We start from the raw sequence: 19,243 nt of genomic DNA on the forward strand, positions 1-19,243 counted from the left end.
TGGAACACTCAATGCCTTTCCCTTCTCCATATTGAAATGTTGCAAAACCTTGTCAATATACTCTGTTTGAGATAACCAAATCAACTTCTTTGATCTGTCTCTGTCAATGCGCATACCAAGTATATGACTTGCCTCACCCATGTCTTTCATGTCAAACGATTTTGCCATCTTTGACTTCAAAGCTGAAATTTCTTCCAAGTGCTTGCCAGCAACCAACATGTCATCGACATACAAAATAAGGATCAACCAACTGCCATCTTTAGCCTTCTTTGTATATAGACAGTGATCGAACTCACTACGTTTGTAGCCTTGAGAAAGCATAAACTTGTGGAATTTATGGTACCATGCTCTCGGTGATTGTTTTAAGCCATAAAGACTCTTTAACAACTGGCATACCCAGTCTTCCTTGCCTTTCTCAACAAACCCTTCTGGCTGCTGCATGTAAATTTCCACATCTAAATCACCATGCAAGAACGCTGTCTTGACATCCATTTGGTGCAACACCAAATCTAATATGGCAACCAATGCAAGAAAGCATCTCAATGTAGTCATCTTGACCACCGGAGAGAAGACTTCATCAAAGTCAATGCCTTGTTCTTGCTTAAAGCCCTTGGCAACAAGCCTTGCTTTGTACTTTGGCTGACTATCATGAGCGGTGATCTTATACCTATAAACCCATTTACAAGGTAGAGCCTTTTTGCCCTGTGGTAATTTAACTAGCTTCCATGTCTTGTTTTTATGCAGAGCTTTCATCTCTGACTGCATGGCCAATTGCCAATTCCCGGAGTCCTTCATTTGCACTACTTCCTTGTAACATGAAGGCTCATTGCAATCAGTCAACATGACATAGTTCATAGATGGAACAAACCTATCAGGAGGTCGCGTGACACGTCCAGATCTACGCACAATAGGTGGCTCAGGCTCAGCCACAACCTGTGGTTCCACTCTATCCTGTCCTTGCTCCTCTTGAGCCCTGACATTTTGTCTTGCACGTGCAGGTCCATCTTCTTGGAAGACAACTCTTCTAATCTCCTCAACCCTCTCTGGTTTAGAATGATATTTGGATTCATTAAAGTGAACATCATTGCTGCGGACAACCTTTCTGGATTCGGGATCCCAAAGTCTGTACCCCATCTCACCAGAATTACCATAGCCTAGAAAGATGCACTTTCTACTCTTTGGCTCATAAAGTAAGAAGCTCCCCCTAGAGATAGGTTAGTCATAGGTCCACACAAATCACTATGAACAAGTGCCAACTGTGTATCTCTTCTACTGCTTCTATGCTTATGTGGCTGCTGTGTTTGCTTACCATACAGACAATGTTCACAGAATTCAAAATCATTAAATGAAAAGCCAGGCAAATAGCCAGAATGAGACAAGATTTCCATTCCCTTCTTGGACATATGTCCTAACCGGCTATGCCACAAAGAAACGTTCGGCTGCTCGGTTACATTGATTACATTTTTAGAGACATTTGATACATAAATCATGTAAAGTCCTCCAGACTTTACTCCATGTGCTACTGTCATAGAACCCTTGGATATCTTCCACATGTTCTGTCCAAAAGTGGTGACGTAGCCAGCATCATCAAGTAAACCTGTGCTGATCAAGCTCTTTGTAATTGCGGGAACATGTCTCACATTCTTCAGCGTGAAAGAAGAGCCATTTTGAAACTTCAATTGAACATCTCCAACACCTAAGATCTCACATGTCTGCCCATTACCTAGCCGAACATGATCTTTAGTGGTCACATAAGAGGTAAACCACTCCTTGTTTGGAGACACATGAAGTGATGCCCCTGAGTCTATAATCCAGTCACTCAGTGCATGTCCATCAGATGTTGTAAGAAGAGCTGAGTCCATTGTATTCTTCAAGAAGTAGATGTCTCCTGACACTAGACTGTCATCCTCTGCAACAGTGTTTGTCACATTTATTTCTTGAATCTTCACTGAGGACTTGTTCTTCTCACCATGGTCTTCGGCTTTCTCTTTGCCTTTTTCTGCTTTTCATTCTCTACAGTCTCTTTTCATGTGACCCTTCTTGCCACAATAGTAGCATTCTATGTCACTCTTGCCTTTAGCACTGCGGGACTTGCTACGAGACTGATTCCTCTTTCCACCCTTGTCCTTGTCTTTGGTCCTTCCCTAGACAAACAAGGCTGTTCCTTTGCCTTTGTCCATTGTCTTTCTGTTGGTTTCTTCAATAAGCAGACTGCCTTCTACACCTGCTATGGTCAAACCATCTGGAGGTGCGGAATTACTCAAAGCTGTGCGAAAAGTGTCCCAACTTTCCGGCAATGTGATCAATAGGAACATAGCTCTAACAGGTTCATCAAACTTGACACCTTGAGCTGACAACTGACTGTAGATTGTGTTGAATTCATTCAGATGATTGGACATAGGTGTCCCTTCTTTCATCTTCAAGTCAACAAGCTTCTTAAGCCAGTATACCTGTGAAGCTGCACTCTGCTTCTCATAAAGATCACTCAGCTTTAACCATGCTTGATAAGCCGACATCTCGTCTGCTACATTGAAGTAAACGCTTTCTGCCAAAGTCAACATAATGGTAGAAAGTGCCAATTCATCCATTTCGCTCCATTCATCTTCGTCCATATCTTCTGGTTTTATCCCCTTGAGCTTTATAGGTTTTATCTGCTTCTTTTGTACCAACACGTGCCAAATCTGCTTCTTCCACAATGGGAAATTGGTTCCATCCAGCTTCTTGATATTGTAAAAAGCAGTGTCCTGTGATCCAGCCATAGCTACGCTTCACAGTGGTTTACTTTCCTGGGGAAAATTCGGCAGAGTTTCCCCTGTAAACTGACCTCTGAACCAATATCAACCTGTCAAATGAACCAAGAAAGCTTCAGATTCTGCATAAATTTCGGCAGAGTCTCCTTTGTAAAATGGCTCTGGTGTACTCAAAAAACAGCTCAAAAAACACTGTCTCTCTGACACTGTAAGCTGCGGGTAAACCTGTCCTGCACCTGTACTGTCTCTCACTGTCCTGTCACTGTCCTGTAAGCATAGACTGTGACAATGCCTCAACGGCAATAAAGCAAAGATGCAATCCCAACTGTCTAACTCACAGTCAATACATCCTAGCTGCCTATCTAAGGGTGCTCGAGGGATCGCTCCAAGACCTGTATCACCGAAAGGATCTCAACATTCGAGAATCCCCCAGCTCAATAAAACCTCACTTGACCCTCAACAAAGGCTGCAGTAAATCTGACAGTACATAGACTTCCCACAAAGTCATACATCCACAAATTTCCCATTGTATGTTGTAACCGTTGCGGCGGTTGTTTGCTGCGTGACTCACAGCCAGCAAACCCTCAACAGACATACATCTCTGACAATACATCCCATGTGGAAGTACCTGCAATGTCAGGATGAAATCTGGAATATCAAGCAGCAAACACAAGCTACCTGATGAACTAGGGGATGTCGCCTACAGTCTGTGTGTAGATGCGCCTGTGTCGTATGTGACACGCCTCCAAGAACTGTGAGCCGTCCTTCGATGTGTAGACAGCCACAAATCAACAATCTGGGAGTGTCGATATCCTCAGAACCTGCAGTCGTAGGCCGAAAACCCCAAATTTGCAGAGTCGGATCTGCACCCGTCGAGACCACGTAGTCGAAAATGGCATGCGCAGACCTTTGTCGAAGCCGAACGGTGGCCGAGATGACCTCAGAATGAAATTCTGAGAACACCAAGCCCTTCGGGCTCACCTACAAGATTTGGGGCCGTGTCTTCGCCTGTCGAATTTCACTCCAATCTGAGCTGGTGACTCTAGCCTCCTGCAGTGTTGCAGGAGATTGATCAATTGACAATGAGATTGAAACGTAAGGCTGATCATTACGTAGACTTAATTAAAACATCCAAAGGGTGTGCTACATTGCGCATAAATGCGTAGCTAGGTAAGCCATCCACACAAAAAAACATTCACTTAGATCCGCTCAAAACAGAGGGTTCAAAATCCATAAAGTACACCGTTGTATAAGTATAGTGTCAATTGAGTTCATATGCTGGATATGCTCCCAAAACACCAGCCCCCGAGCGTGCTATTTCTCATGCGTCTCTAGACCTCCGCCAAACAACGTAAGCACCAATCATGCAGCTGCACCCTCAGAGTGCATACGTCCACGTCCTCGAACCAATCCTTTGTAAGCCAATGTCGCCCAGGCCTATCTTCCAATCCACCTGCAATCAGTTCCCTGCTGAACAGTGCCGTATGTTAGTCCATGCAATGACCCTCCCTAACAACCTGTCGACACTATTGCACAATGTAGCATGATCTCACCTCATGATCCTCATGACATAAAATCCGCAATCGATCGCATTTGTCTGCTGAGGAACATCGACAACTTTGAGCTCAATCTCTTCCTTGGAATCAGCCAAAGCACGTCGAATATCGTTGTCATGTACAAATTCTGCCAGGCTTCGAAGGCCACTAAGGCACAGCCATACAAAAAACCAGGTTAGCTGAATTTAATCACATCTGTTGGGCACAACAATCACATGATGAAAACCAACCTTTGCACTTGCTCTAGGCACTCGAAAGGGTTTGTCAAACCCTTGAAGGAATCAAAATGAATCAGATAGTGCTTCTTGCCAGGCAATCGGAGGAGCCTTGCTCCCCTATTCAGGTAGAGAGCAAAAAGAGTCCAATGATGCCTTCAAGCACACATTGTTAGTGTTACGAATGAGAAGTAGTTCAGAATTCACCATACAAAGCATTATGTTACCTTGAAATACCTGCAAATGACTGGCCAAAAGCAAAAGACCAGCTCTAACATGTCAACACCGCTAAATTGCTGCTGAAGAAAATTGGACAGAATACGTCCCTCCATCGTAAACCAAAGCGAATCGACAAAGTGTACTTTCCTTAAAATGGTCAGAGGCAAGGTGTGCTCCATCCACTTGTGCAGAGATTTCAGTTTCCAAATTAAAACACATGCAATCCTATATGTGCGTATAGCCATTTACAATGATCAGGGCAAGAGAGAACTTACTGGCCAAACAAGTCAATAGTCCTACTACTGGCCTCGCCACGCAATATGTCAGTTACTAATCGCTGATCTACATTAACTGATAACTTGAACCGGTCGGAGGTGAAAGTAATGCATGCAATAGAGCCAAGCCTAACATGCGATAACAATCAAGGCTTAGCGTGCAAGTTTTATAGAAGAAGAAGAGGCCCAAAAAACCAGCAAGCAAACAAACAGTAAGAACTGGCTCATGACTTGTACCCACCTGGCAGCTGCAATGTTTCCTCATGTCGTGACAACCCTACCTCCCCCTTCTTCCATAACTCTTAACTGGCCATTTTGTATGGCAAAATTCAGAGACACATGTGTGATTGCCACTGCACCAGGTGGGGATGAGACATCAACAACAACCCGGGTCTTCATTGATGAACAAATTTGCAGCTTTGGTCTATGTTGTTTCACAATTCCCTACATGGTTAAAAGAAGATTTTATGCCAAATCATTCGAACAAATTTGACACCCTAAACCTGCCAAGAATAACAACCAAATAATGCATGCCACTTCTGCAATTAGGAAGATGTCCCGCTACCTCCTCGTGCACAAGATCAACGTTGAGCGTCATGGATGCAAACCGGCTAAATGTATCTGTATTTGCAACAGGCACCTCCTTTGTGTCCACAATCTCAAGAGGCAGTGAGGGCAGTGTATCTCCAAGCCCAAGGGAAGTCGAGTCAGCGGAGTCCTCTTTCGCGTTGCTTGCTCCCCCCTCCTCCTCCCTGCATTCCTCTTTGTCTTCTTGGCCATCTTTATCCTCCTTGATGTCTTCATCCTCCATCCACTCATAATGTCCAGCCTCTTCATCTTCTCGGTCCGACTGAAAATCATCCGCATCCTCCTCTTCTTCCTCTAGCTCCTTGCCCTTGAAGTTGTCCATGGGCTGGCTGTCCTCAATGTCATCCATCATGACATTTAACCAAGGAGGTAAAACCTTGAGCCGCCTCTGCATTCAATCACCAAATAAAACCACAAGTTAGTCCCCCATTGAACACAGCATGTTCAAATGAATGTAGCCAAAAAACCAGCACCAAATAAAACCGCAAGAAGCCTGTAAGAAACAAGAATTTTACATAAAATGATTTCAATCAAGACGTCGAGAATTAGCTTAAAATCCCTCCGAAAGCCACCGGTAAACTAGGACAACTACCAGCAAACAATGCACTGCCTTGTAAACTAGGACGAAGAAAGCAAACATGCCTCAACCACAAGTAATTAATGCATTGCCTTGTAAACTCGGACCAAGAAAGCAAACATGCCTTAACACAAGTAGTCATAGACTTCATCGGGCCCAAATTAGCCATTCAAACGGGATCTAGTGCAATGTGAATCTAAACTGCTCTCAGTAAACTAGGCCTCTTTTGGGCAAAAAATCCACCTTGAACTAGGATGCCACAACAAAGTGGACCATGCAAGAAAACATGCCACAACAAATGTAGTAGTAAGCCATGCTGCAATAATATGTAAACTTGGTAGAGTCGCCATGAGTTTTTCAATAAACTAGGACAACTTCTAGCAAACAATGCACCTTAAGATAAGCTGGGACTAAGCAAGCAAACATGCCATATGCCTCAACTCATTAATGGTAAATGGTTTGAAGGATAATCTCCAAGGTCATTATGCCTAAATCATCCATTTAACGGGAGAAATCTCAATGTGGACCTAAACCCATCTCAATAAACTAGGACCGCATTCGGGCAAACAATCCACCTTCAAGTGAACTATGACTAACAAAGCAAACATGCAACACCAAATGTAATAATAAAGCATGATGCAATAATATGTAAACTCAAAGGAGTGGCCATGGTACTCACATTCTTTTCATAGCCTTCGTCGATTCGCTGCTGGATGCGATCCATGCGCTCTTTTGAGGACGCGAGGTAGGTTGCCATGCGCTCTTTGACAATCTTCTCAACAAAATCTACCTTTGAGACTCTTTTAAACTCAAGCCTGAGTTTATCCCACTTCTCAGCTGCTCGAAGACGATGAAGGCGCTCTGTTTTTTTCAGATTTAATGCAAACTTCCTATCTCTATCCTCGAAGCGCATCTTCGCTTGCTTGTGCCATTGTGCACTGTCTCTTGCATTTGGCGGTTTTGCTCTTGAGCCCAATTCAGCATTGGAACGCCTACCTCCCTTGCGAAGGGGAATGACCACATCAAGCCCATGCTCTGTCTTTAGATGCCTCTCCATCCGCAATCGAACCAACTCAAAGTGGAACTGCTGAGGGCAATGATCGCTCGCCCGACATTGCCGTGCAAGCCTTCCATCAGGCAAGAAGACCTCAACATATGGCAAGGGTTCAACCATGGCTGAGGATGCACCAATGCCTCTATCTCCTTCTCCCTTCAAAGAATCCATATTGTTTTGCACTCCGTCGCCCACCGTCTCGACACACGGTTGATCCCTCTTGCCTTCACCAACTTTTTCTTTATCAAGGTTCTTTTCATTTGCCTTAGCTCTTCCAGCCTTCTTCTCATCCACTTCGTTTTCATTCTGATCAGGCTCTTCAAACATGCCTTCCAACTTCTTTCTTAGGCGCGGATTCGCTGATTTTGGTGTCTCCACTTGGGCCATATTGCCTGAGCATGGAGAAGGCTGATTCTTCGTTTGCTTTAACTCCTTCTCCCTTAGCCGAGGGCTACAACGAGGAACTTTTACAGGCGAAGCCTCCCCCGTGCCCCTCCCGAGATCTGACCCATGCTTCTTTCCAACTAGCTTGTTTGCCTGCACCTCTTGATGTGGCCTTCTTGGCGCCATAGTTTTTCCTGTGGTGATCACCATACAATGAACGTTTTATTGTAAGAAACACCAGCAGCCATTCATCATAGCATGGCAACATGCTTGCAAGCACTATAACGAACAAGCAATACGACTCATGTTGGCAAAAATATGCATGAAGCAGAAGGCATCGGGACACAACTCTCTCTCTCTCTCTCTCTCTCTCTCTCTCTCTCTTCCACACACACACACAAACCTATTGCCCGGTTCTCTACAAAATTGTTGTTGTCCATGGGCTCATAGAGTGTGTGTGTGTGTGTGTGTGTGTGTGTGTGTGATGCAACATGACAAGCAACGGACGATAAAAACATATTTTCTTGGAGGTGGTTTTGGGGCGGTGTCACACACACACACACACACACATACCTGGTGATCCCGCCTACCGTCCCAATCTGTACCTGCGCCACAATCTCCACCTGGCTCCAATCTTCGTTTGTGTAGATTGGTCTAGAGGCCCCAGATGGCTCGTCTAACGCAATGCAGACCCTCCCCCAGGCCCTCTCGCATCATCTAGCAGCAAAACTCCCTCTGCTTGAATGCCCTAAACGCAGTCACTCACCCCCCATCCTCGGGCTTCCATCCGTATGCATGCGACGTACGAGGTATCATGAAGTGCAAGCCGCCCACCTCAGCCCACCCCCACCATCATTTGCCACCTGGGACTCCACCTCAGCCCATTCGCGCCACGTTTCCTGTCCACGTCACCCTCCCGTCCGAGTTTACCTCCCGACGTCCCCGTTTACCAAAACCCGTCCAAGTTTACTTTTTTTTACCACGTGTAGCGCCCCGATGCCATCAATCACCGCGCCCCACTTCCACGCCCTTGATCCCACCGCCTGAGCGTCCTTAAAGCTCCCGTGCCCCTTAGTGGTGAGGGAAGCCTTGGGATAGGGCTTTAATGGTTAAAAGCCAGGTTTAAAAATTAACGCCACGTGCGGGAACTGGGAAGCCACTTTTAAAAATTAACGCCGAGAAGTGGATAGCCTATCCAAACTAAAGGGCCTTCAGCCTTATACGTTTTACTTACATACATAACTAATTGAATGAACAAGCATAAGCATTGAGACAGAGAGTGTGAGAGGTGTGTGTGAGAGAGAGAAAGAGCACCGCAGCAGCAGCAGCAATGAGTAATGTAGTGCAGGGGACTACAGGAGAGGCGCAGCAGCAGACGCTGCACATTCTAGTGGTGCCCTATCAATCGGAAGGCCACATTAACGGAATGCTAAGGCTGGTTCAAGCCTTGGCAGCAGAGAAGGGCGTGCTTGTCACTTTTGGGTACCCCGCGCGCTTCCATAGCTCGACCCTCAAGCGCAACAAGCACTGTTCTCTCCTCAACACAAGCTTCTCTGGACAGAGTAACTCAATGTTGCGTGTAGAGGTCGTAGAAGATGGCCTGCCCCTAGAAGAAGAGCAGCCTCTTACAGACGAGCAAAAGCGGGCCTCCGTCCCCATCTTTCAGAATGCGGTGAAACATCTCTTGGATAATCTCCTTAGCGATAGCACGTTTTCTTGCAGTGCCCCTTTGCCACCTCTGCTTTGCATAATCTCCGACACTTTTACACCATGGACGCAGGATCTGGCCGATGATGCGGGGCTTCCGCGGGTAGATTTCTGGTCCTCTACTGCGGCTGTCTACTCTACGGGCACCCAGCTTGCGCTGCTCGTTTCCAAGGGCATTCTTCCTTTGCCAAAGAGTAAGTCGTTTATTAAAGCTCATTTTTGTTGGGAAGTGCTGAACTAATGCGATGTGATGTATGCATGCAAATAGGTTGTTGGTTAGTTGAGGAGAAGTGGAGCGTGGAGGCGGCTTTGATCGAGGGCATCCCAGGGTTGCCGCCCTTTCCGCCAACGGATCTTCCACGTGTGTTTGTGCAGGCAGAGGAGGTGTCAGATTCGAAGCTACAATTCGGGTTGGCGGGATTCAGGCGTGCAAGGGAGGCGCACGCCATCCTGGTGCACTCTGTCTACGAGCTAGAGAGCCAAGTGTTTGATGCATTGCAAGCAACAGGCTTCCCCAGCCACGCGGTTGGCCCCTTGCCCAACTCCGCTTTGGAGCCCTCCACCACTAACCATGAGTGCATTCAATGGCTTGGCACGCAACCACCTTCCTCTGTCATATATGTAGCCCTTGGCTCTATCGCCATTTTCACTTCTGCTGAAATGCACGCTTTAGCCCTCGCCCTCGAATCCTCGGGCCACCCTTTTCTTTGGGTCATTCGGCCAGACTCCATCTCTGCTACCCTTTCTGAGGTCCTCCCCGAAGGCTTCTTGCAACGTACTGTCGCAAAGCACATGGGTCTCATTATCTCATGGTCTCCCCAAGCAGAGGTTCTCTCCCATCGCTCAGCGGTGCCTTTTTCTCGCACTGTGGATGGAATTCTACATTGGAGTCTATGTGGGAGGGTGTTCCCATGGTGGCATGTACGCGAGCAGCCGAGCACAAGAAGTTTTGGACAAATTCTCACAATATTTCCCACATTGTGACTTACCTCAACATCATGAGCTTCTGTGAGGGAGGCGTTGCATACCTAGCTAGGTACGATTGGGGGCAGGGGACCGCCGGCCCGGTGGGGGGGCCGGGGGTCCCCTGCCCCCAATCATACCTAGCTAGGTATGCAGCGCCTCTCGAGCAGAAGCTCATGATGTTATACATTGTATGAAAAACACTGAGAAAGACTCCGTTTTCCTACATGAGAAAATTTCTAAATCTTCTTGTGGAGCAACGGTCCAATGCGAGATGGATTGTGCAGAATTGGAAGATAGGAGTGGAACTAGAGAGACAACATGATGGGAGTTTCACCAAGGAAGCTGTTGAAAGGGCTTTAAAGGATGTGTTTGCTTTAGAGGGCAAAGAAGGCCCAACTTACAAGGAAACTGCCCTTCATTTTAAGAAAGTGGCTCGATCCGCTATGCAAAACGGCGGTACCTCGCACTCCAACTTAGTTAACTTCCTTCAACACCTTCGTCATTCTCCACATTGTGATAATAGGTTTTCTTCAAGCAATTAAGAAGGGAATGGATGAGTGGGGGACATTCCTCGGAGGAAGGATGTTGCTACAATGGCAATTGGTAGAGCCGAGAGTCATGTGTCTACATTCTTTTGATCAAATTCTCCAACACGTGGTGATTCTCCACCAGATATTTCACATTCAAAGTTTTAATGTGGTTGTAAATAATAAGTCATTCACCTTTGTATGCTAATATGGCAGTGTATTAGTTATCTTCTGCTAGTATGTGCCTCTAAAATTTGTAAGCACGTCAAATTACAGGGTATCTCGGGAGATACCTTCCAAAAAGCGAAGGAAAAGGAAACTGGAGTGACGTGGAGAGAGAGAGAGAGAGAGAGGGGGGGGGGGGGGGGGGGGGGGGGGGGGGGGGGGGGCGCGTGTCAATACGTATTGAGGGGAGTCGAGGTGCGATATTTTCTTTTGTCGAGGCGGGGAGTTTTGTCTGCGTCGTGGAGTGAAGCCAGGGGTGGACGTAGCGCAGTTGAGCCATGACATCTGTGTGCGTCGAATTGCAGAGGCAGCTAAGGGCAAACAGAGTCGAGGAGCCAACGCAGGAAGCCAAATCTCTATTTGTGTCAGGAGCGTAAGGGAATTAGTGTGCACGAGAGCAGGAGCCCACCAAGCCTCGTCTCTGTGCCGGCCATAGTGACTCGCTATAGTCATTGAGATTGGTGAGAGGGGATGGCGGAGCAGCCCAGGTCGAAGTGAGTGCGTCGCAAGAACGGATCCAAATAGGCAGGGTTTCCGTTTGAGGTGGGTGGGAAAAGGAATTGGGCGAGCTAATTAATTAATGGAATGCAAAAAGACCCAGTATGCTATAGTATGCTATTATATTCAATGTGGGAAAAACATTTCCTCCTCTTGTAAATCTTAACAAGATTCTTAGACTATTTTCCTTTATTTGTTTGGATTTTACTTCCCTTAACCCTCATTTTTTACCAGTCTTTAAAGGCTAGGTGACCTGTGGAATCAGAAGTGACCTGTTATGGAGGTCACCTTAATTACCGAATCGGCGACTAAATCAAAAATTTTAAACCAACATGATCGCATAATCTAGGTCACACGACCTTTAAGGTTGGGAATGGGTCGTGGTAGCATGTTTCCATGGGAGAAAGCTCACTGCTACCCACTATCATGAGTCCCCTTTTTCCAGGATATGAACTCACATCAACATGTTCCCTACACCATCCACAATTTTAATCGGCTCTAGTGTTAATTGACACATAGCTTTTCCACACACTAAGTATTAGCACCCTATGGTATGTTAGGAAGCTGCTCCTTTTATTTATTTAACCTCGTTCAATCATCCATATTGATTCTCCCACTACCTAAGACCAAGATGAGATATGACAATAAAATATGTGGGTTTGGGAGTTTTCCTTAAACTTTGCCTTCTCTATAACCACAACTAGAAGAAGAAAAAGGAGAAAAGTTGGTAGTATCAAATATAAATAAGTTTTTATGATAAGCTAGTTTCATGTAGAATGCTATAATCATGTTTCTTTATTGTTTCTAAAAATCTTGCTTTGTTTCTTTTCCAAGAAGAACCAAGGGTCATTTTTCTTGTTCTTGGCAAAATAGATCTTGTCCTTAAGCTTTGCCTTCTCTATAACCACAACTAGAAGAAGACAAAGGAGAAAAGTTGATAGTATCAAATATAAATAAGTTTTTGGCCTCTATCTAGTGGTGTTTAGAATTCGTAGGCAACCAATCAAGTTTCAGTGAGGAAAATGACAACCCTTCACATTATGCTATTTCTGTTCTTGGCTTGATCCTTTTTGTTTTTTCTTTAAAGATTGAAGTTAAAAGAAATTTTGAACATTTTTCTATGTAGGAAAAGGGTCTCTTTCCCATTGTTTTTCTTTTAATGATCAATGTCACAAGCTTTCACTTAAGAGGCACTGTATACCTGGCTAGGTTTGCCCTTACTTATGCAGGCCATCGTGATTCATCACCTTGTTATGATGAAGCCAGTTTCATGTAGAATGCTATAATCATGTTTTCTTATTGTTTCTAAGAATTTTGCTTTGTTTCTTTCCAAGAAGAACTAAGGCTCATTTTTCTTGTTCTTGGCAAAATAGAATAGATCTTGTCCTAAAGCTTTGCCTTCTCTATAATCACAACTAGAAGAAGACAAAGGAGAAAAGTTGGTGGTATCAAAAACACAAATAAGTTTTTATGATGAAGCCAGTTTCATGTAGAATGCTATAATCATGTTTTCTTATTGTCTCTAAGAATTTTGCTTTGTTTCTTTCCAAGAAGAAACAAGGCTCAATTTTCTTGTTCTTGGCAAAATAGATCTTCCTCTGGGCACCAAAAATAAGGACAAGTCAAGATTGATTTTATCACTAGAAAATACACAATATATCCATTTAGTAGGGAGCCAAAACGATTTTTTCAGAAGTCATTAATTAATTAGTTTTTTTTGGGGGGGGGGGGGGGAAGGAGGAGGAGGGAGGGAGGGAGGGGGGAAAGAAAAGGAAAAGGGAAGGGTGGGGGAAAAAAGTGAAAAGGGGGAGGGAGGGGGGGAGGAATCCTTTTTTTTTATGGCTCAAAGGGAACTCAAGGACGAGCGCATACATATAACCTAGTGATTTAGGTTGAGTTTCATAGTGAGTTCAAATGCTACTCATTAATATTGGTTTTAAATGGTGACGTGCATGGACATGCTAATTGGAGATGCTAAAGAATCTTGGAGAGATTCTATGTAATGAAAAACAAAAGTAGTAGAGCCAGTAGTAATAGAATAGTGATGCTATATGTAGGTCAAACACACAGTGCAAGTTATCAAATAGGTGTATAATATTATATTTGAGGTATGGTGATGTTTCTTATATACTCTCACTTTTTTTTATACACTTTTCATAACATTGTGAACATGACATATACAATAGTGGTTCTTGAGCTCATAGGATAACCAACTCTAGACAACTCCCTTCCCTTGGCAAGGTTACATCCATTGCACACTCTCTTCACGTACAAAGATATGTGTCTTGAGGCTCTTTCCCAACTTGCAGGCAAGGGGATAAACAAAACCCCCCTTGCACCAACAACACACAATAACTTAAAAAGAAAATGACTCTATGTGGCATCAACTCTTGGTGCAAAACCTTGAGGTGTTCACTATATATAAACCTCTATATCACGTGCATTCAAGGCCTATATATTAAACCCCTTATTTGTGAATTTTTATGAGTAAAATATCCTGTAAAATACAATGTTTTTCTATTCAATCTGTGAATACCCCTTTTAAATGGCACCCTTTTGTGTGTAAAAAATATATAAAATAAGGATTTGAAAAATAAAAAATCCCTTTCGTTGAACCCACATTATATGCTTGTATATTTATGATTGACCACCCAGAGTATAAAAACCGTTATCTATATGCAAATTTACTGGTTGAATATTTTGGGGAATAAGCTAGAAAAAAAATGGCCCAAAAGATAATGCTTGATTTTGAACCTATTTATTTGGTGAGCAATTCCTAGCAATCCCTTTTTTGAAATAATTGAGCAGATTCCTAAAAGATTTCACTCTCTCTCTCTCTCTCTCTCTCTATCTATATATATATATATATATATATATATGTTTTATCTTCTCTCTCCTCTCCTCTTTCCCTCTCTCTATTTTTCTCTTCTCTTCTCTTCTATTCTCTCCCTCCTCATCTCTCATATCTCTCTATGTTTTCTCTTCTCTCTCTCTCTCTCTCTCTCTCTCTCTCTCTCTCTTGTCTCATCTCTTCCTCTCCGCCTCTATCTTCTCTCTCTCTATGTTTTCTCTCCCTCTATTTTCTCTTACTTCTCTCTCACTCTCTTTTCCTCTATCTCCCTCCCTCCCTCCCTCCCTCCCTCTCTTTTTCCTCTCTCCCCCCCCTCTCCCTTCTCTCTCTCTCTCTCTCTCTCTCTCTATCACACACATGAAAAAAAATAAATCTAATGCTACGCTGCAGTATAAGGAATTTTTTCTTTTCTTTGGGTGTGGAAATAAATAAATAAAATTTGATGACGTGGCTCTAATACTGCACAGCATGTGTGGCATTAGAGCCACATGGCATGCCATGTGGCTCTAGTGCCGCACGGAGACATTAGAGTCACATCATCAAATTTTTTTCACCCAAAAAAATAAATAAATAATTTGACGTTTCTCCTAATGTCGTTGCGCGGCATTAGGATTTTTTATTTTTTATTTTTAATGAGAGAGAGAGAGAGAGAGAGAGAGAGAGAGAGAGAGAGGAGAGTGTGTGTGTGTGCGTGTGTGTGAGTGAGAGGGTGTAGAGAGAGAGAGAGAGAGAGAGAGAGAGAGAGAGAGAGAGAGAGAGAAAAGAGAAAAGATATAGAGGGGGGAGAAGGAAGAGAGAGAGAGAGAGAGAGAGAGAGAGAGAGTAGGTAAATACCATGTCTCCCTCAGATTCTCCATTACCCTCTCCCTTAACCTTTTCCTTAAACTCTCTTCCTTAGAATCCCCATTACCCTCTCCCTTTACCTCTTCCTTACACTCTCCCTTTACTTCCTCCTCACAAATGGCAAGCAAGGGAAGCCACAACAAGGCCTCTTCCTCAAATGTGGCTGGTAACGATGACACCCAAACAAAACTACACGCCCTTCTCCTAAATGTCTTGATGGTTGGTTACAACAAGGTTGACCAAACAAAGCTCACCGATGTTGAAGGTGCATCAAAAGAGTCAATTGGGTCCATTTATCACCTATTTAATTAAAGCGTGGAAAATCCCAATGATCCTTCCCATAAGGATGTGCTTCGAGGGAATTGGGAGAATGGAGTGGTCCAATGGGAGGCAATGGCATTTTGTAGCAGCAATGAGTCAGGACTCGGACAAAATGTGCAAGTATTTCAAGTTGTACTTGGGAGAATAATGGTTGTGTGCCATGATGTAATTATTTATATTTGTACACTTATGCCATCAGCGAGAAGAATGGCACCAAAGGGAACGAAATTGGGTGTGATTTGAAAAGAGCCTCACGAGTTTTTTGTCATCATTGTTGTACAAAGACTTTGTTGCTAGATCTATTGTGTGTGGACTCATGTCAAACTTGTCATGCAATTGTACCTTTGACAAAGAGGCTTGCTCCAGTAGAGGTGCTAGAGGCATTGATGGGACTCACGTGCCTGCAGCAAACATTTCATTGTTATCATGTGATAACAATGAGGATGATGAGCAATGCTTTATGTTGACTTTAGCCAATGGTCAAGTTGTCCATGATGTATATGCATCCAAGCCTAATATTGTCTTAATGTAATTTTATTTTGTTTGTTTTGTTGACTTAAGCCAATGGCCAAGTGATCCATGGTATTGATGTAATTTCCTCTTGCTTTAAATACAACATTTCTTATATGATAAGAAAATTTCAAACAATTTCTTTTGTACAAGGTGTTAAACACTGCCAATTTCTTGTCATGTATGGTAATTCTTTTGTACATGGTGTTGCTAGCACACTCTCTATTATGTTTGGGTTTACTTATGGTTGCCTTCGTTTGAAAAAATTATGTATGGTTTTCTATGTGTGTGTGTGCACGCGCACGTGGGCCTAGGCATCCACAATGTCTGGTATCTTTAAACTCAAGACATGCCTTTGGCAAACTAAATCATATGTAGGTTATATAGATTCATGGGTTTAGTCGTGAATGCCTATGTGCTCTGTAATGTCATCTTAAAGAGATAAAAATATGCACACACTACGTAACATTACCCCACCCCCCCTATATAAAAGTTTTCATCCACAAAAAACAACGTGGGGAAATATTCTATTTGTGCCCCTTGAGTGCTCTTGAGCAACTCAAGTGTGTGAATTACACCACCAATATTGACACTTTTATATCTTATGAATGTGACTATGCAGGGTCTTTAAGAGATGTTATCACCTTGTTTCCAGCATCTCTTCTAATATGTCTTTTCTAATATCTCTCTTCTAATATGTCTTTTCTAATATCTCTTCTAATATGTCTCTTCTAATATCTCTTCTAATATATGCTTGTGCACCCAGTATCTTTTTTCTTGCTCCACCTTGATTTAGCTCTATGACCATAGGAGATATAGATTACAAAAAAAAATACATCAACATAAAGGGGCTATGCCTCCAATAGTCAAGTGTTTCAAAATGTTACACATATATGCACAAAGCATATGATATCTCATGTTTTGTCATCAGACTATGGATTGATCTATTGTATTTATGCTTATAAAAAGTGTATAACTTTTGAAGATTTCCCTCCCAAGGTATTATCAAAATTCTATCTCTATCTCTTCCTATATCTGCAGGCAGGCCATATAGGTGTAGAGATGTTTGATGAAGACCTTTGAACCATGGCGGGTGGGTGAAATTGCATACACATAGGCTAACAACTCTCGCTTTTGAACTCCTAGTCGCCTCTTTTGAGCACACCTCTTCACGTGTTGCTCCTCTAGACTTACACACTAGATGAATCTTTGAGATATCTCCTTTCTTTCAAGAAAGATTACTGTCCTCAAAACCTTTAATCAAAAGCAAACTACACGCTAGTGTCCTAGTCCTTCATTGAACCTTTGTCATGATATGGTAGTGATGTGTGTGAACACCCTTAAGACCGTCGGGGCACTTTTTCCTTCATTAGGAGGTTTTTTCCCCGTCGTGCATGTACATACGCCCAACTAGGGCTACTTTATCTTTAGTACTTGGCATACTTAGTAATCTTATCTCTTTGGTTGTGTGGCCTTGAGATTCTTGTTCTTCTTGTGTGTGTATGTGCGCACTTGCATCCTTGCAACCCTAACCCTAATTATGACATTTGGTATCAGACCAAGCTTTTTCACCTGGAGCAAGGTCACCTACATTGCCTCGGAGAAGGTTCACCTTCATTATTTTTTGGAGTGCTCTTAGGGGAAGGTATGAAAAAAGAGAGAGGAGGAGAGAGCTTGAGCTCTTGCAAGCACACACACACATACACAAAACCCTAGAATGGAGTACACAAGAAAGGAGGTTGAAATCTTCTTCTTCTTCTTCACCACATAACCAAAATGATAATAAGGTCTACAAGCATAAAAGAGACTACAACATAAGTAGTAGTATGTACAACGGTCAATGTGAAACCGCTAGTGAGTGGGCTGACAAGATAGGTATGCCATCACTCTCGGTAGGTAGACCCATCGGTGAAGTGCAGTTGTAGTATCACTGGCGAAGATCCTCATATCCGCTACCATGTGCTAGTGATGAATGTAGGTGGGAAAATCAGCCAGGTGGACCATGGGATGAGCTTGATATCTCAACACTCCCCCTTAAGCTCAACGCCATCTCTTGTACTCAGAGCATCGCTCGAAATCACCGCAGCTTCTCTGCTCCAAGGGCCTTCATGAAGATGTCTGCAACATGCTCATTTATCCTCACATATGTGAGGTCTATGTCGCCATCCAAGACCCTTTCCCTAATGAAAAGGTAATGCACCTCAATGTGCTTTGTCCTCGTATGGAACACTGGGTTCCGTGCCAATTGTATGCTGCTAAGGTTGTCACAATAAATGACAACTGGTACTTGCACCTGTATCCCCAAATCTACAAGTAGCATCTATAACCATGCTACCTCACATGTCGCCATTGCAGCACCCCTGTACTCTACCTCTATACTCGATAAAGCAATTGTGGGTTGCTTCTTGCTGCTCCATGTGATAGCAGCACTCCCAAGTGAGAACATAAATACGTTGGTAGATCGTCGATCGCTCACACTACCAGCCCAATCTGCATCTGCGTAGTAGCCATAGAGCTGCAACTCCGTGCCAGCCTCATAAAAGAGTGCATAATCCAAGGTAACACTCACATAGCGCAATGTGCACCTCACTGCATCCAAGTGTGGCTTCCTAGGAAGCTGCATAAGCTGACTCTCCAAGCCAACTTTGTAACTCAAATCCGGTCGTGAGATAGTCAAGTAGATCAAGTTGCCCACAATCTTCCAATATATGGTAACATCCTCAAGCACTTGACCCTCATCAGCCCTCAGATTCAAATTCTGATCTAAGGGCATATCAATAGGCTTACAATCAGCCATACCATATTTGGATAGCATATCCAAAGCATATTGTCTCTGTGACAGCCATATGCCCTCTTTCATGCGTACTATCTCAATACCCAAAAAGTATCGCAGCTCCCCCAAATCTTTCATGTCAAACTACTACTTCAAGAGAGTCTTTACATGTTCTATCTCAGCCACATTATCACCTCCAACAATCAAATCATTCAAATAAATGCAAATGATGACAATGCCCTTCTCATTCTCTCGCACATATAGTAAGTCATCTGCATCAGCCATATGAAAACCTATGGAGACCAAGTATGCAAAAATTCTTGCATGCCATGCTCTTGGTGCTTGCTTTAGCCCATACAAAGCTTACATACATGATAGGGATGCCTCACATCATCATAACCCTA

At 43.6% G+C, this 19,243-nt stretch overlaps 2 protein-coding genes across 3 annotated transcripts; one reads left to right on the top strand and one right to left on the bottom strand.

Moving 5' to 3' along the window:
* Positions 1 to 4,015: 4,015 nt before the first annotated feature.
* LOC147456108 (uncharacterized) lies at positions 4,016 to 7,804 on the bottom strand. The gene is made up of 7 exons (XM_086515405.1): positions 6,860 to 7,804; positions 5,519 to 5,991; positions 5,016 to 5,144; positions 4,759 to 4,887; positions 4,537 to 4,677; positions 4,304 to 4,453; positions 4,016 to 4,217 (listed from the first exon to the last, which is right to left on the bottom strand). The coding sequence occupies exons 1-7, from the start codon at positions 7,802 to 7,804 to the stop codon at positions 4,082 to 4,084; spliced, it is 2,103 nt and encodes a 700-aa protein (XP_086371531.1). The 3' UTR covers positions 4,016 to 4,081.
* A 1,081-nt stretch (positions 7,805 to 8,885) lies between these two features.
* Positions 8,886 to 11,000, top strand: LOC147456109 (7-deoxyloganetin glucosyltransferase-like). Of its 2 annotated transcripts, XM_086515407.1 has the most exons (4): positions 8,886 to 9,290; positions 9,399 to 9,519; positions 9,594 to 10,153; positions 10,576 to 11,000. In XM_086515407.1, the coding sequence occupies exons 1-4, from the start codon at positions 8,949 to 8,951 to the stop codon at positions 10,831 to 10,833; spliced, it is 1,281 nt and encodes a 426-aa protein (XP_086371533.1). In that variant the 5' UTR covers positions 8,886 to 8,948; the 3' UTR covers positions 10,834 to 11,000. The 2 variants fall into 2 exon arrangements, with proteins under 2 accessions (XP_086371533.1, XP_086371532.1); XM_086515406.1 differs by lacking the exon at positions 10,576 to 11,000 and having other exon boundaries at positions 8,886 to 9,519; positions 9,594 to 10,315.
* The last annotated feature ends 8,243 nt before the right edge of the window (positions 11,001 to 19,243 follow it).

The sequence above is a fragment of the Adiantum capillus-veneris genome, chromosome 6, assembly GCF_014529385.1.
Source record: "Adiantum capillus-veneris isolate H3 chromosome 6, ASM1452938v2, whole genome shotgun sequence".
Taxonomy (NCBI): Eukaryota; Viridiplantae; Streptophyta; class Polypodiopsida; order Polypodiales; family Pteridaceae; genus Adiantum; species Adiantum capillus-veneris.

What these genes read in the sequence shown, in the direction of transcription:
- LOC147456108 (XM_086515405.1), bottom strand. Translation starts at nt 7,804, where the DNA reads ATGGCGCCAAGAAGGCCACATCAAGAGGTGCAGGCAAACAAGCTAGTT. An exon ending in ACGAAGGCTATGAAAAGAAT is followed by an intron (nt 5,992 to 6,859) that starts GTGAGTACCATG and finishes GATTGAATGCAG; the next exon opens with AGGCGGCTCAAGGTTTTACC. An exon ending in TTGGTTGTTATTCTTGGCAG is followed by an intron (nt 5,145 to 5,518) that starts GTTTAGGGTGTC and finishes ATCGCATGTTAG; the next exon opens with GCTTGGCTCTATTGCATGCA.
- LOC147456109 (XM_086515406.1), top strand. Translation starts at nt 8,949, where the DNA reads ATGAGTAATGTAGTGCAGGGGACTACAGGAGAGGCGCAGCAGCAGACG. An exon ending in CATTCTTCCTTTGCCAAAGA is followed by an intron (nt 9,520 to 9,593) that starts GTAAGTCGTTTA and finishes GCATGCAAATAG; the next exon opens with GTTGTTGGTTAGTTGAGGAG.